Source organism: Piliocolobus tephrosceles, chromosome 13 (assembly GCF_002776525.5).
Source record: "Piliocolobus tephrosceles isolate RC106 chromosome 13, ASM277652v3, whole genome shotgun sequence".
NCBI classification, from domain to species: domain Eukaryota; kingdom Metazoa; phylum Chordata; class Mammalia; order Primates; family Cercopithecidae; genus Piliocolobus; species Piliocolobus tephrosceles.
This window is the reverse complement of record NC_045446.1, coordinates 118166451-118183894: the sequence shown is the minus strand read 5'-3', so window position 1 is coordinate 118183894 and position 17444 is coordinate 118166451. Positions and strand designations below refer to the sequence as shown.

Genomic DNA, 17444 nt, shown 5'->3' with positions numbered 1-17444 from the left:
TGAAATATAAATGAATTTTTTGTATAGACTTGGGTTCCAGCCCCAAGATATAAGCAGATATAGATATAAGCAAATATTCCAAAATCTGAAAAATTCTGAAATCCAAAACTCTTCTGGTCTCTGTGTCATTTCGAATAAGGGCTATTCATCCTGTACCTGAAGCTAATCAATTTTAAACAGGAAAACCATCTTTTCACTTGGTAGAGTTAGGTAGCCATGCTTCATGTGTAAGCAGAGGAAAGACAAAGATAAACATGTTCATTCTGCGTCCAGGTCCACCACTCCAGGACTGATGGGCTGTGACAACATTCACAGGTAAAACCTGGTTTCGTACCTTGTGTTGGGAATGCTGCTCTGGTTAGAAGCTGGCTGTTCACAGTTTCCATAGCATTTGCTGAAAATAACAGTTTTTCTATGGACATTGATTTGGGTCAACGTTAGGAGATACGGTGATGCTTTTTTTATTTTTGGTTTTGATCTGTACACTAAATATAATACTCATCTGATTCAGTGTATTTTTAAGAGGATTTGTGTGGATATGTGTGGCTCATGCGCATGTGCTTACTAAATATTTTTGCTTGCATGAGCTCTTAAATCCATTGTATTTTCCCCTTAAACTTAGTAATTTTTACTATTTCACTATCTTGTTTCTTATTTATTTCATGTGTTTCAGGTTACCCTTCACCAAAGGTCACTTTCCGAAGATGGCTGAATGTGCTCATTTCCATTATGAGAATGTTGAGTTTGGCAGCATACAGGTATATTGAAATATTTCTTATATCCTGAATTAAGATTTAGACATCTGCCTTTATATCTATATGCTTATCTATATATCTGTCTCTAACAGATGACACTTTGAGGTGGTTTTTTTTAAATTGATGTCTTATTGGTTGAGATAAAATCTTTCTTCTCTTCTATTGACAACTACTTGATGTCATATTGACGTATAAAAGTAATCATCATGCTAACATGTATCAGTTAAGGAAAATCAGTCCTGTCCCCTCTGCTTTCCTGTATCATGTCCATATGTTCGTGGCTTTGTGTAGTGACTTTCTATTCTGACCTTATGTAACCTTGTCTTAATTAATTGTGAACTTTGATACTTGGTAGATTAAAGTGTTCTCACTTTATTATTCTTTTTCAGAAATGTTTCTACTGTTTCTGCCTTTGCATTTACATACAAATTATTGAATCTGACTTGACATCAAGCTACATACTTTGCTCTTATATCATTGGCAGCTTAACGTCCTTTGTACATTATATATGTATTAATGTGAAAAAACTATTAAAAACGTAAAAAATAGCCAGATTGTGGTTATTTAAAAAATTATATTTTCCCAGGGGAACAGAAGCCACTCTTTACATTGTCTTTTCAAAATAGGCTAATAGAAAAAAAAGTCTTGATTTCTACACAAAACATGGAGAGGTAGTCCACTTCCTGTCCTTGCCCTGACCACCGTCTGTCCAGAATAAAACTCATAAGACATGATAGATTTGTGTCACAGTGTGCTACTTTTTGTAATTTTATTTCATAAACAAGTGAGATGAATTTGATCTGTAGGATTTATGAAAGGGAAGGACATTTCTATTTCAAATAAATTGACAGTTTAAAATAGCACTAGAGATTTATAATGCTGTGACATCAAACAAAGGATATTTTGTTTGATTAGTGTGTATGTTCTTGCAATTGCAGTTATCATGATAAATTTCTTAGGTCAGGAAGAGCTGATTAAGAAAACAGTAATGAGTACATTTTTCATTTTGTGACTGTTAAGCATTTGATATATCTGTTGAGTGATTTAGTTTACTCAGCTTGCAATTTAGCTAAACTATTTTCTACTTAATTTATTTTGCTTTTTTTTTTTTTTTAATCTTTACAAGATTGAATGAGCTCTTTTGGAAGGTGGTAAACATTGTAAGGAGTTTTAGCAAAGTGAAAAGAAATAGGACGCTAGAGATCTAAAACCAGACCAAAGAATATTTAAATGTTAACATTATATGAAAGGTTAGGAAATCTCTAAAGCATCTGATTTAAAATAAAAACAAAGCTATTATTGGTAAGCATTGTATAATGAAATAGAAAAAGCACTGGCCTTAGTTCACAAACATAGATTCTAATTTTCTTTTTGCTTCTTAGGAAGTTTATGACCTTGGGCAAGTAGCTTAGCCTCTTTGGTTTTATTTCCTTTATGAGGTGAATGAGGTTGTGCTAAATAGTATCATAATTCTAAACTTTTTTTATTTTATATTTAAAGAGTTTATAATGGCTGCATTGAAGATGTGGGTAGGGAATAGACAGTTGTTACTCAGCTGCGTTTGGCTCTCTTGAGATTTTGTTAAATGCCTGTTATTAGAGTCCAGTCCTCTTAATTGGAGGACTGTGTCTCATTTTTATGGGGAGAAAACATTAGGGAGACTTTCTACCAATGAACAGACCTGTAATCTTCATTTTACAGGGTCATACCATGTTTCACTTTTTCGATTGCACTTACTTCAACCCTGTAAAATTCCATTACTCAGGCAGAAGAGGGAAAAAAGATTTGATACTAAGTCAGTGTGTGACCCTGCATATATGAGGTGTATGAGTGAGATGTTTGAGGATTGTATTGATTGACCACGAGGCCTCTGGAGTATGGAAGACAGGGGTGGTTCAAAGGAAACCAGCCCAGCTGCACCTTGCTGGTCTATACCAGAATCATCTTTCTCTGTTGACTGTGCTCTATTTGGCACACCTTTCCTGCCAGGTTTTGTCCTGCCTCTGTTCTGTGTCTTTGGAGACTGGCCTCTACATACCACGTCTACCAGTTTTGCTTGCCTTCTGCTTCTGGATGAATTCAGCCCACGTCAGATACCATCAGGAGGAAAACATTAGTTTTCATTAACTAAGTTGTGTAGCAAAAGAACTGTAATAGTATCCTGACTTGACTTACATGCTTATGTTTTTTTCTTGCGTTGCTGTTCTCTCTTTGGCTAGTATAAGGTTTTACATTTTGATGGACTGATCGAATGCCATTTAAAGGCATAAAAAAACAAAAACAATAATATTAACCTCTAAACAATCCTGCGTTCTATCTGCTACAAGCAGTTAAAGTTCATATGTCTCAGTTCTTATTCTTTATCATTTTATAAACATCTTGCTTTTTACACAGGTAAATATTAGCACATTTGATTCTAAACATGTTTATGGAAAATGAATCCTTTATTTTCAGTATAAGGTTGGAATATGTTCTGAAGAGAAAACAAGTAAGACAACTTAGTAAAATGTATCAATAATAGATCATCAGTTGTATGCTGGGCAGCTCTAGTATAAATCGGTAGGTTGTTCATGCTGTCACTCGGCCAACTTGGTTGTTGCTTTTCATATGTACCAATTCTGGGACATTCTACAGTGACGTACCTTCTCTTTTTTACTCTAATCTTAGAAATTTCTCTTTGATTTACAGATTTATTGTCTTTATGTTTACAGCTCTTCCTTCTCTTCAGATCTGAAAGTTTGTAATTGCTGTTGGCCATCATATCCTAGTATGACAGAGATGTTAACGTCTTCTACATTTTAAACATCCGGATAAAATAATCTTTAACTTTCAGGCTTTTAGTTCTGGAATGAAATAGTTATTTTTAATCCTATATGTTAAAAATTCCAATGATCAATTTTATTTAGTCTGAAAGACACAGTTGCTTAAATAACAATTTAGACTTAAGTCAGTACTTTTACTGGGTCAGTACTGTCATTACCATATAATGATACATAATGTACAAAGGACATTTTTATGATCTCTCCTTTGAATTCCAGCCTTGTATATCCAGCTGACTTCCCTGCAGCTTCACTTGGATGCCTAATAACACCACAATCGTTGCAGCATGCCCAGAACAGTCTTTCAGACCTGCTCTTTCTGCTGACTTCCCATCTTGGTAAATAGCAACTCTATGCTTTCAGTTCCTGCGGCCAGCCAAGAACCGTGGAGCATCTTGGACATCTCTCTCTCTGTCAGTCCTCACATCCAGTCCATCAGCAGATTTTTTGGCTCCATCTTTAAAATAAATCCAGGATCTAACCATGCCCACCTGCTTCTCTGCTATCACCTTACACTAAAGCATTGTATTTTGGGAGGATCGTTTCAATAGACTTCTATAGTTGGCACAGCAGCAAGAATGATTCTTTTCAAATGTAAGTCCAATCATGTCACTTTTTAAAAACTCTCCAGTTAGTGTTCATCTTACTCAGAGTAAAAGTCAGATTTCTTAAACTTTTCTACAAGGATTTACAGAATGTACCCTTACTTTTCCGACCTCATCTTTCTTCTCTTCCCCTCGGACAGGGTGATCCAGCCACAGTGGCCTCTTTGTTTTCTGCCAGTATGTGTACACCCTTCTCAGGGCCTTGGTACTTTTTGTTTCCTCTACTTAAAATGCTCCCTTAGGAGAGCCACACACCTTGCTGCCTCTTCTTTTAAAAGTACTTGCTCCAGTGCTGTCTTCCCAGACTGCACCTTCCTTACGTAAGATTGCAACTCTAGTCACCGGCTTTCCTTATCTCCCTCTCGTTTATTTCCCTCCATACGGCTTAACACCATTCGACATGCTAAATATTTTATTATTTATTTTCTTCCCCTCAACATCTAGAACAGTGGTTGACACATAAAAACTACTCAATGAATATTTGTTTAATGAATAATAGATGAATGAGATGAATGGATGAATGAGTTTATATTTGAAGAAGAGATACAATTGGTTTTAAAAATGCTGTTTTACTATTTTGTTTTTATTTATCATTTTAAATTTGTTCTTATATGATAAGAATATATATTCCTTATGAGTGTTTATTTATTATAAAACAAATTGTGTAACCATCCTGTTTAAGTCTCAGTTTGGTTCCTTCAGTTGTAATGTGTGGTATAGGACAGACTATGCTGAGGAGAAAGGTGCTGGCGTGGTGTAGAATGGGTATGGCCAGCTGCTGCAGTGAGCCTTGGTCTTGTTTTCCTTGTCTTCACACTGAAAAGGAAGTACGGTTACTAGATACACTAGAATGCTAGGTGACAGCTAATGTTCCTTCAAGCTAAGAAACTGTAGATGAACTATGAGTTCTGATTCAGGTAGTGATAAGGTGCAGAGGAAAAGAGATATAACAGCACAGGGGAGGAGAGGTTGTATCATGCCATGTTCTTATTTTAGTCTGCTTCCATAGAGCTTGAATAAGCTATTAGTATCTGTAAAAATTAGTACAGATAATTGCTCATGTCATAGAAGTAGCTTGTTGAAACATCTTTATATTCCTGGGACATGTTATGCTGAGTTATATATATATTTAAAAATAAATTCCTTTTTTACACTCTACTAAGATTTTATAATTTCTGCATCTATGTTTATTGGTGAAGTTAACCTGTGTGCTATACTTGTCCCACTAGCCTAAGACTGGGGAATTTCTGCTCCCCTGTCCCATTCTCCACCCCTTTAAAATAAATGCACTGGAATATTTTGTGTAAACGGAATTACCTGTTCTTTGAAGGGTTAATAGAATTTTCCTGTTAAAACCTTTTGAAACTGGTTCCCAATTGGGGACTTAATCTTTATCATCTTTACTTACCATTTCAACTTATGATTTGATTATTGCTCATTAGGTTCTTTTGTATCTCCTTAGATCAATTTTTATCATTTGTATTTTCTTAAAAATTGTTCATTTAATGTAGCTTTTTAAATTCATGGATTAGAAGTTGTACACAAGATATTATTAAGTCTTGGTCTTGTCAAGGAACCAGCTTGTGGTTTTACTGATCAACCAAAGTGTTTTTTTCTTTATTTTTCATGTCAATAATTTCTAAGTATAACTTTTCTTTTGTTTCTTGAATTGAAAGTTTAGTTTTTCTTTTTTTTTTTTCTAGAAAAGAGTTGAGAATAATGTGTATTGCGTACTAGGATTTGCCTCTCAAAAACTAGCTTTGTCATAAACCAACTTTGTCAAATATTAATATTACACTACATATACTACTTAATCTCTTCTTTAGAGAAATAGAATGCAACAGGTATTGTTAATCTTTTTTTAGGTATTAATTTTTTAATAAGTGCATTTAAGTTTGGATATTTTCCTGTGAATAGCACTTTGGCCAAATTCTACAGGTTTGATTCATAAATGTCGTATATTTAGTTTAGAGAAATTTAAATTTCTAAAGAAAGATAAACAATTACTAGAAGGGGCTTTTTGTTTTGAGTAAAGCCACATGTAGTTTAAAATTCTGCAAACTTACTGTTATTGCACTTATTTTCCCTGTTGTATTATTCTTCAGTCCAAAAACAAAGATTAATTTACATTTTACAAAATATTTTTCAGTAAGCAGGGGGGAAAAGTCTCTTGTAGCAGGCAAAGAAATGACCGGTGTATTGGGTCTGATCAGTTTGAGGCGGCACTGTTCCTGTTGTGCTTTGTGTTGTACCGCCATCTAGTGTGTAGGGTGGTAAAAGGATATGTTTGATTTATATTTTCTTTATCATCTGGTTAGCTGAAGTTATCACTTGATGTGTTTCTTTTTATCCAGTTTCATACAAAACATTAAGTTAGATTAACCTGAATGGTAGAGTTCAGGTTTTTGTATAAGTAAGAAATAGGAAAAGTATGAATTTAATGTCTGTGTCTTGAGCTTTCTATACGCAAGCTGCCTGCAAGGGGCTTGAAAATGCTGTCGCGGCTTTCTGTCATTGGATGCATTTCTGCCTTGATATTGGGAAATGCGGAAAAAAGTAGTAAAGTTTGACCTGAGTGTAGGAATATTGAGGGTTAATAATACAAAAAATTTTAAAAGCCTGAAGTTCCATTTAAAATGAAGTAATCAGAATTGTAATAAAAATACAAGCCAGTATTTATTGCATATTTTGTGTGAGCCAGGCATTATATCAAATACTGTTTACACATTGTCTCAATTACGCTCCACAACAATTTCAGGTACAGAAATTTAGGTGAAAAGAGCTTAAGAACTTACTGAAGTTCTGAAACTGTTGCAGACTGTGTTGGAATCGAGGCAGTCTGACACTAGAGCCATTCTGTGTGTTCTTCTGTGTTGCTAAAACAGAACAGACCGACCCACCTAATATTTTAACAAAAAGAAATAAACGATGATTCTGGAATATCTCGCATCTTTAATGTAGTTGAAGGTTAAAAAGTTTGATACATAATATTGCAGTATAACCTTAAATAATTTCCAGTGTGATCTTAAGTAAATTCTTAATGTCTCTGGTTGTCAGTTTCCTCATTTGTAAAATACAAATAAATGTATCTATTCTAACTATATCACAAAGTGCTATGGGAATTAAGTGACATAACTGACATAAGTGACATTTTAAAGTGCTTTAGAGAAAGGCAAAAGTTCTAGGGAAGCACTTAGGTAAAGTCAAATAATCATCTTTAAAATGTGGAAAGTCATACTTGTCCCGATGACCCAAGGACAGTGTTGTCAGGATGGAGGCAGTGGATACTGACTTCACCAGAGTACTTCCTATCAGTTAAGCTTTCATCATTAATAAAAATAAATTAATGAAAAGGTTCTCTCTCCCCATTTTGTTAAGACACTTGCAGTTTGAAAAATTGACTTGTACTTATTTTCAGTTTAAGAAAATCTTACACAGAAGTACTGTTACTACGTGTGTAATCATTTGAAATAAAAACCATGCTAATTTTATTCTCACCCTGGCCACAAAGTTTAGTTTTCCTCAAAAGAAATAAAAATCTTAACCTTACTTTTCTGTGTGTTCTGCAGTAATACTCCCTCTTATACAGGGAAATCATTGTCCTTTCAGGGGAGGATTTGAAATGAAATGTTCAGATAGTGAGTTACCAGTTCCACTGTCATCTAAGTACTGGATTTTCACTGTATCTCATTTGAGCTTATTCAGTCCAAGATTCAGATGTGTAAAAGTGGTTGGACTGTGAAAAAATATATCTATAGTGGAGTCAGTCATAATTTACAGGCAGCTTACTTATAGTATTGTTGAGTCTGAAACTGTGAAGAGTCTGAGATGTTTTTCTACTAGTAAGCTAACAAGTTGGCTTGCCACAATTACAGACACACTGCACACATCCTCACTGTCTTTCTCTGTCACCACCCTTTCCCCCAACAGAAACCCAAAGTCTCTGGACCAGAAATCAAGCCCTTTTTTACTTGAAAAGTAACTTACATTGGTTCTCTAGGCCCTAGTTCTCCATAAAGTGATGTGGTGACAACCAGAGATACCCTGTGTTTACAAGTGGGATTTGATACCACAAGAGAACTCTGCACTTAGGGAACTTGAAGTTTATACAGGATAGCTGGCATTCCTGCCCATTCTCCTTTCTCAGGATGGAGAGAGAGAGACCTTTGCTCTGGAATGTAAACAAAGTCTCTGGGAAAAAGAAGCAAAGATCTGTGTTTCACAAACACCCTGGAATGTAAACATGGCTTGGGGGAGAGAGAAAACCTTTATCTCTGGAGGGCTCCATCTTCAGGGTTACTGGGTTCAGTTCAGTCCCTTAGCCCAGGTGCCAGAGCTCTTTGCTTAGAAAGCCCTGACCATGCTGAAATGTGAAAATATGTATGAAGCAGTTTCCTGACAAATGTATGTTCTTGAGTGAGAGCATCAGTAAGAAGAGGGGTGTGATTCTGCTGTTGTGTTATTTGGTCTCATTTTCCAGGTATTCTTCACAGTCAACTGATGGTGATTCTAGTGTTTAAAGATGAGCACATCAGTTGCTTTATCTGATACTCAGCTGAGAAAACAGTGCTCTATTCCAATTCTGGAAAGAAAAACTGTTAGGTCTGTTAAGATGCTTATAGGTCTCTAGCTTTTTCCTGGTAAATCTGAAGGGTAATTTTGCCTTTTATTGATTTTCACCTTATGTGCTGGAATTAGAACTCACTTCACTTATTAACCATGTAAGATGTAATTCTACTGTAGAATTATTCTTCCTCTTGGCATCCTGAACTCAGTAGTTTTAAAGTAGTGTTTTCAGTGTCATGTATTAGGAGGTTGAAGGTAGGGTGGGCGGACCACATAATATTATACAACAGAAATTATTTTTTGTGTTTCCACGTCTGCTACACAGGCTGTGAGGTGAAAGAAAACTTGTTTACAAACCCCATAGGTATGACACAGTGAAACTGCAGCCATTACAGAACTACAAAAGATGAATAAAAGAAAAGAACTCTTTCATTTGCAATCTGTTGATTAGGCTTTGGTGAATGGTTTCTTCTGTGGGTGGGTGGTATATTTTTACCCTGTTCTATGCTACTGATTTCCATTTTCCATATGGAGAAAGAACTTTTCTGAACATTTGAAGACTTGCTGAATAGAGTTGTATTTTTAAAGATCCTAACAACACTAATTGTAATTGGTTTCCATGGTGATAGAAAAGTGAGCTCAATACAGGAAAAATAACTCCAAAGATAGATTTGGAAGAAATTTAGAAATATGGGATTTGGAAATCCTGTTTGCCATTTCTAATAGATGAAGGACTGAAATATTATTAAATTGAAAGAAGTGAAAATTATTTAAATCACTGAGTTCATGTCATAAATTTCTACAGGCAAATATAGTTCAGTCCTTCATAGTGTATAGTCTTTGTACATATAGTTCACATACTGCATAAAATACATTAATATTCAGACATGTGTATAGGGTATATTAAAACCCAACGTTCACTTAGCGTAGTTTTATTGAATATCTTCTATGTGCTAGCCACCTATGTGAGTACCACTGATGAAGTAGATAATCTTTCCTCAGAGAAAACAAGTAATATACTAATAAATTCAAGAGAAGAACGGTGTTATAAATGTTGGAAGAGTGCTTGTAGGTATTCAGGGTCGAGAGAGATTATGTCCTGTGGCATTCAAAAGTCAAAAGTCTTCACCTTTATTGAAGATTGAATAGAATTTGGATATGCAGAAATAGAGGTGAAGAACCCTCAACCAAGGAAAAATAGTACAGACAAAGGTACTTGTGTTTTCATTGTCCAGCTCCCACTTATAAGTGAGACCGTCAGTTACTTTCTTAGTAAGAACTGAGAAAGTATTGTGGGATTTTGAGAAGAGAGTACCATGATCAATGTGTGATGGAGATGGAGAGAGACCATTTAAAATACTATTGTAATTATCCAGATGTAAGGAGGCCTAGAACCAGGGAAGTAGCAGTGGGGAGTAGGAAAAAAGGGGATAACTGTAAGAGAGAAGTTTTAGGAGACATGAGAGAGTAAAGAATGAAAGGTGAAAAATGAGACCTTGAACCTGGAAATGTAAAAAGAGATCATGTGTGGAAAGGAGGAGAAGTCGCAGAATCTAGGGTGATTAGGTTGGTCAGCTGGGTGAATAGTAGTACAGTTTGTTTATTTTGTGAATTCAGGAAGAGGAGGAGAATATGTGAGGAAAGATGAAGAATTCAGTTTTGAAACTAAGCACCATATTTCAGGGAGAAGACAATGTTTGTTTATTCATTGAATACGTATCGATTCCTACTTCAATCTCAGGTACAGTTGGCCCTTGAACAACATGGTTTTGAACTGTATGGGTCCACTCATGTGAATTTTAAAAAATAAATATACTGGAAATTTTTTTAGAATTTTGCAGCAATTTGAAAAAACATGCAGATGAACCATGCAGCCTAGAAATTTGGAAAAAAAGTAAGAAAAAGGTATGTCATGAATGCAAAATATATATATAAATACTAGCCTATTTTATAACTTACTGCCATAAAATACACAAATACATTATAAAAAGTTAAAATTTATCAAAACTTACATAAACACAGACTGAACATTGTGTAATTCCTAATCAAGAGGAATGTAAACAAACATAAAGGTGCAGTATTAAATTAAAACTGCATACAATTTAGTGTAGTACATACTGTACTCCTGTAATAATTTTGTAGCCACCTCCTGTTGCTATTATGAATTCAGGTGTTACAAGGATCCACCTGAAACACTGTGTGATACTTAATCATCTCGGTATGTGCATTGTGTATCGCAGCAAAAAGTGATCTTATGGTTCTTCCATATTTTTTATTGGATTTGCTGCAATACCATAAACCTGAATAACGCCATGAGACTCACACAAAATGCTTCTAGTGATGCTGGAAACACTCCCAAGAAGCAGAGAAAAGTCATGACATTGTAATAAGAAGTAGCATTGCTTGATATGAACTATAAATGAAGTCTGCAGCCACATTTGCTTGCCATTTCAATCTGTTGTAAGGACTATTTTTTTTAAAAAAAGGAAATTAATGCAGCTGTTATTGCAGCCAAACCAGTAGGTGTGAACATTTGCACTTTTTGCGAAATAGTTTTTTATCTCATATTGAAAATGCAGCTTTTATGTCAGTGCAGGATTGCTATTAAAAGGGCATACTTCTAGACTATAATATGATTTGAGAAAAGCAGTCATTTGCTTTTAATTGGTATTTGGATGTATATTTTGACAACGTAAAGTAAAAGGAAGGTGACAAGTCTAAAGCTGGAGAATTTGATGCCAGCAAAGGATGGTTTGGTAATTTTAGAAAGAGGTTGGCTTAAAAAATGTCAGGGTAACAGGAGAACCTGCTTCTGTCACCCAAGAGGCAGCAGATGAGTTCCCAGATACCATTAAGAAAAATCACTGAGAAGAAAGGGTATCTGCTTGGACAGTTTTTAATGCACCATGAAGCAGCCAGATGTTTGAATTTTTGGTGTCCCAGAAGGTGAAGAGAAAGTGAAAGGGATAGAAAACTTACTTAAACAAAAGAAACAAAACAAACAAACAAACAAAAAAAAAAAACTAAAACTTTCTAGTTTTAGCAGGAGATTTAGATATGCAGATACAGAAAGCTCAGAAATTCCCAGATAGATACAATTCAAAAAGGCTGAGGAACATCATAGTAAAACTTACAAAAGTGAAAGACAAAGAATTCTGAAAACAGCCAGAGAAAAGCATCTAGTCACTTATAAGGGAACCTCCATCAGTTCCATCAGACTAATGGTGAATTTTTGTTGTTGTTGTTTGAGACAGTCTTGCTTTGTCACCCAGGCTGGAGTACAGTGGTGCAATCTTGGCTCACTGCAACCTCTGCCTCCTGGGTTCAAACAATTCTCCTGTCTCAGCCTCCCGAGTAGCTAGGACTACAGGTGCAAGCCACCACATCTGGCTAAATTTTGTATTTTTAGTAGAGATGGGGTTTCACCATATTGATCAGGCTGGTCTCAAACTCCTGACCTCAGGTGATCCACCCACCTTGGCCTCACAAAGTGCTGGGATTACAGGTGTGAACCACCATGCCCAGCCAACTAATGGTGAATTTCTAAGCAAAACCCTTACAGGCCAGGAGAGAATGGGATGATATACTCAAAGTGTTGAAAGAAAGAAAACTGCCAGCCAAGTATACTATAGTCAGTTTATTTTTCTTTCATAAATGATATGCAGAGATAAGAGGTGAAGAACCTCCTCATAAATAAAGGAGAAATACAGTCTTTCCCAGAGAGGCAAAAACTGAGGGAATTCATTCCTGCTAGACTGTATCTCCGAGAAATGCTTAATTTAAGGGAGTCCTACACCTGGAAGCAAAAGGATGATACCTACTATCATGAAAACATACAAAAGCATAAAGCCCACTGGTAGAACAAACACACAAATAAGAAAAGGAAAGGACTCAAATCTTACCACTGTGGAAAACCACAAAACCACAATGTTAAACAGAAAAAGAGAAAGAATAAAGGATTTGCAAAACAACCAGAAATCATTAATGAAACGACAGGAATAAGCCCTCACATATCAGCAACAACCTGAAATGTAAACAGATTAAATTCCTGTATATCTTCCAAAAGATATAGACTGGCTGAATGGATAAAAAAACACACCAAAAAACCCAGATCCAGCTATATGCTGCCTACGAGAAACTCATCTCACCTGTAAGATGTATATAGGCCAGGTGCAGTGGATCACTGGAAGCCAAGAGTTTGAGACCAGCCTGGGCAAAAAGTGAGACCCTGTCTCTGCAAAAGAGAAAAAAAAAAAAAAATACTATCCAGGCACAGTGGTGTGCACCTGTAGTCCCAGCTACTTGGGAGGTTGAGGCAGTAGGATCACTTGAGACAAGGAGTTCGAGGCCACAGTGAGCTATAATCATGCCACTGCAGTGCAACCTGGGTGACAGTAAGACCCTGTTTCATAAAACAAAAACATGTAGACTGAATATAAATGGATGGAAAAAGATACACTATGCAAACAGAAACCAAAAGCAAATAGGAGTGCTATACTTAGATAAAACATACTTTGAGTCATAAATAGTAAAAAGAGACAAAGAAGGTCATTTTATAATGATAAAGGGATCATTTATCATTATCCTCTTGTTCAGCAAGAGGATGTAACAATACTAAACATACATGCATCCAGCATGGGAGAGCCCAGATAAACAAAGCAAATATTATTGCATCTAATTGGAGAAATAGATTCCAGTACATTACTACTGGAGGATTGAACACTACACTGTCAGCATTAGACAGACCATCTCCACAGAAAATTAACAAAGACACACTGGATTCAAACTGTATATCAGACCAAATGCACCTAACAGATATTTACAAAATTTTCATCCAGTTGCTGTGGAATACACCTCATCAGCACGTGGAACATTCTTCAGAATCCACCATATGTCAGGACACAAAACAAGTCTCAATAAATTAAAAAGCATTGAAATCATATCCAGGATCTTCTCAGAGCACAAATGGAATAAAACTATAAATCAGTAACAAGAGGAGCTTTGGAACTTGTGCAACTACTTGGAAATTAAACAATATGCTCCTGAATGACCATTGGGTTAAGGAAGACATTAGAGAAGAAATAAAAAGATTTTTTGAAGCATATGAAAATGGAAACAACATTTCAAATCTTACGGGATACATCAGAGCAATGCAATGAGGAAAGTTTGTAATAGTAAACACCTACATCAAAAAAAGTAGAAAGACTTCAAATAAACAATCTACTGATGCACCTCAAGGAAGTAAAAAAGCAAGAACAAATCGAACCCAAAATGAATAGAAGGAAAGAAAGAAAGATCAGGGCAGAACTAAATAAAATAGAGACTAAGAAAAATACAAATGATCAACAAAATTAAAACTTGTTTCCTTTAAAAGATAAGCAAAATTGGCCAACTACTACTTAAGTTAACCAAGAAGAAAAAGAGAGGACACCCAAATAAACAAAATTACAAATGGAACATGGACATTAGCCAGGCATGGTGGCTCATGCCTGTAATCCCAGCTCTGTGCTCTGTGGGAGGGTAAGGCAGGCAGATCACTTTAGGCCAGGAGTTTTAAGACTAGCCTGGCCAACCTGGTGAAACCCCATCTCTACTAAAAATACAAAAATTAGCCAGGGGTGATGGCGTGTGCCTGTAGTCCCTGCTACTTGGGAGGCTGAGATAGGAGAATCACTTGAACCCAGGAAGCGGAAATTGCAGTGAGCTGAGACCACACGCTACTGCACTCCAGCCTGGGCAACAGAACGAGACTCTGTCTCAGAAAAAGAAAGGAAAAAAAAAAGAAAAATAGACATTACAATGGATGCCACAGAAATACAAAAGGTCATGAGACTGTCATGAACAACTATACAGTAAGAAGCTGGAAAACCAAGAAGAAATGGATAAATTTCTGGGCACATGCAGCCTACTAAAATTGAATCAGGAAGACTTAGAAAACCTGAACATACTAATAAGGAGTAATAAGATTGAGTTAGTAACAAAAAGTCTTGTAACAATGAGAATCTCAGGAACGTATGGCTTCACTCCTGATTTCTACCAAGCTTACAAAGAACATCACTCTCCTCAAACTATTTCAAAGAATTGAAGAGGAGAGAATTCTCCCTAACTCATTCTATGAGGCCAGCATTAGCATAACACCAAAATCAGGAAACTACAGACCAATAACGTAGATGCAAAAATACTTAACAAAGTACTTGCAAACTGAATCCAACAGCACATCAAAAAATAAGACACCATGATCGTGTGGGATTTATCCCAGGGATGCAAAGATGTTTTGAGATACACAAATCAATAAATATGATACATCACATCAGCAGACTGAAATACAAAAACCATCGTTTCCTCTCAAAAACACAGAAAAAATTTGACAGATTCAACAATCCTTCGTGATAAAAATTCTCAACAAACCAGAAATAGAAGGAACATACTTCAACACAATAAAGGTCATATATGACAGACCAACACCTAACATCATACTAGATGGGAAAAAGGTGAAAGCCTTTCCTCTGAGAACTGAAACACCACAAGGATGCCCACTTTTCCACTCCTATTCAACATAGTACTGGAATTCATAGCCAGAGCCATCTGGCTATGAAGATAAAGCATCCAAATAGGAAAAGAGGAAGTTAAATTGTGCCCCTTTGCAAATATGATCTTACATTAAGGAAAACCTTAAAGATTTCATGAAAAACTTTTTGATCTGATAAATAATTTCAGTGATTTTGCAGATACAAAATCAACATACAAAAATCAGTAATATTTCTATATAGCAGTAATGAAATAGCTGAAAATGAAAAGAAGAAGGCAATCTTATTTACAATAACTAAACAAAAAACCTAGGAATAAATTTAACCAAAAGGTGAAAGATTTCTACAAGTAAAACTGTGTAACACTGCTGAATGAAATTAAGGACACAAACAAATGGAGACATCCCATGCTCATGGATTAGAAGAATTAGTGTTAAAATGACCATAATGTCCAAAGCAATTTATAGATTCAATACAATCTCTATGCAAATGCCAATATCATTTTTCACATAAATTGAAAAAACAATCCTAAAATTTATATGAAACCGAAAAAGAGCCTGAATAGCCAGTGAAATCCTTAGCAAAAAGAACAATGCTGGAGACATCACACTACCTATCTTCAAAATATGAGAAGGCCATTGTAACCTGAACAGAGTGCTGTTGGTATAAAAACAAACATGTAGAGTAATGGAACAGGATACAAAACCTAGAAAGAAATCCACGTGTTTACAGCCAAATTTTTTTTATGAAGTTGCCAAAAACATACATTAACAAAGGACACACCCTCTTCAATAAATGTTGCTGGGAAAAGTGGATGTCCACATATAGAAGAATGAAACTAGACCCCTGTCTCTCATCATATAAAACAGTCAACCCAATATGGATTCAGGACTTAAACGTTAAGACCTGAATCTATAAAACTACTAGAAGAAAATAGAGGAAACACTTCTGGATATTGGTCTTGGCAAAGATTTTATGGCTAAGACCTAAGCACAGGCAACAGAAAGAAAAATAGACAAATGATATCGTATTAAACTAAAAACCTTTTGCACAACAAGGAAACAATCGACAGAGTCTGAAGAGACAACTGGTGGAGTGGGAGGAAATATTTGTAAATGATATCCCACAGGGAGTTATACAAGGAATTCAAACAACTCAATAGCAAAAACAAAATCAAAAACCAAAAAATAAAAAACACAAATCTCATTAAAAAGTGAGCAAAGGATAAGAATAGAGTTTTCAAAGAAGATATACAAATGGCCAACAGATACATGAAAAATACTCAACATCACTAATCATCAGGAAAATGCAAATCAAAAACCACAATTAGTTATATTATCTTACTCCTGTTAGAATGGCTTTAATAACAAAAAATAATAGATGCCAGTGAGTATGCAGAGAAAAGGGACCTCTTAAACACTGTTGTCAGGAATGTAAATGAGTACAGGCACTATTTGAAACAGTATGGAGATTTCTCAAAAAACTAAAAATAGAACTACCATATGATCCAACCATTACACTACTGCATATGCATCTAAAGGAAAGTAAATCAGTGTATCAAATTGATACCTGCGTTCCCATGTTTATTGCAGCACTATTTACAATAACAAAGATATGAAATCAACCCATCTGTCTCTCCACAGACGAATGGTAACTATGTGTATATACATATACACACACCATCCTCTCTCTATATATGCAATCGCGTACTCTTTGGCCACAAAAGAGAATGAAATTCTGTCATTTGCAGCAACGTGGATGGAACTAAAGGTCATTGTGTGAAGTGAAATAATCTAGCCACAGAAAGACAAATATTGCATATTCTCACATGTGGGATCTAAAAAACTTGATCTAATAGAGGTAGAGAGTAGAATAACAGTCTGGGAAGGGGCAGCATGATGAAGAAGTTTGATTAATGGGAAGAGACATGCAGTTAGATAGAAGGTGTAAGTTACAACGTTCAATACCAGAGTAGGATGACTATAGTTAACAACCATGTATGTATATTTCAGAGTAGCTGAAAGAGAGATCTTGAAATGTTTCCAACACATAAAAGTGGTAAATACTTAAGGTGATGAAAACCCCAGATACCCTGATTTGATAATGACGCTTTCTGTGCTTGTAACAAAATATCACATGTAACTCACACATATGTAAATATTATGTATCAAT

At 35.5% G+C, this 17444-nt stretch overlaps 1 protein-coding gene across 1 annotated transcript in view; it reads left to right on the top strand.

The window, feature by feature from the left end:
• The window catches only part of ARHGAP32 (Rho GTPase activating protein 32), a 215795-nt gene that overhangs the window by 52704 nt on the left and 145647 nt on the right, over window positions 1–17444 (top strand). The window contains exon 4 of the mRNA XM_023208637.2: window positions 674–758. Within this exon, the coding sequence (XP_023064405.2) occupies window positions 674–758 (85 nt within the window). The remainder of the gene's footprint in view (window positions 1–673; window positions 759–17444) is intronic.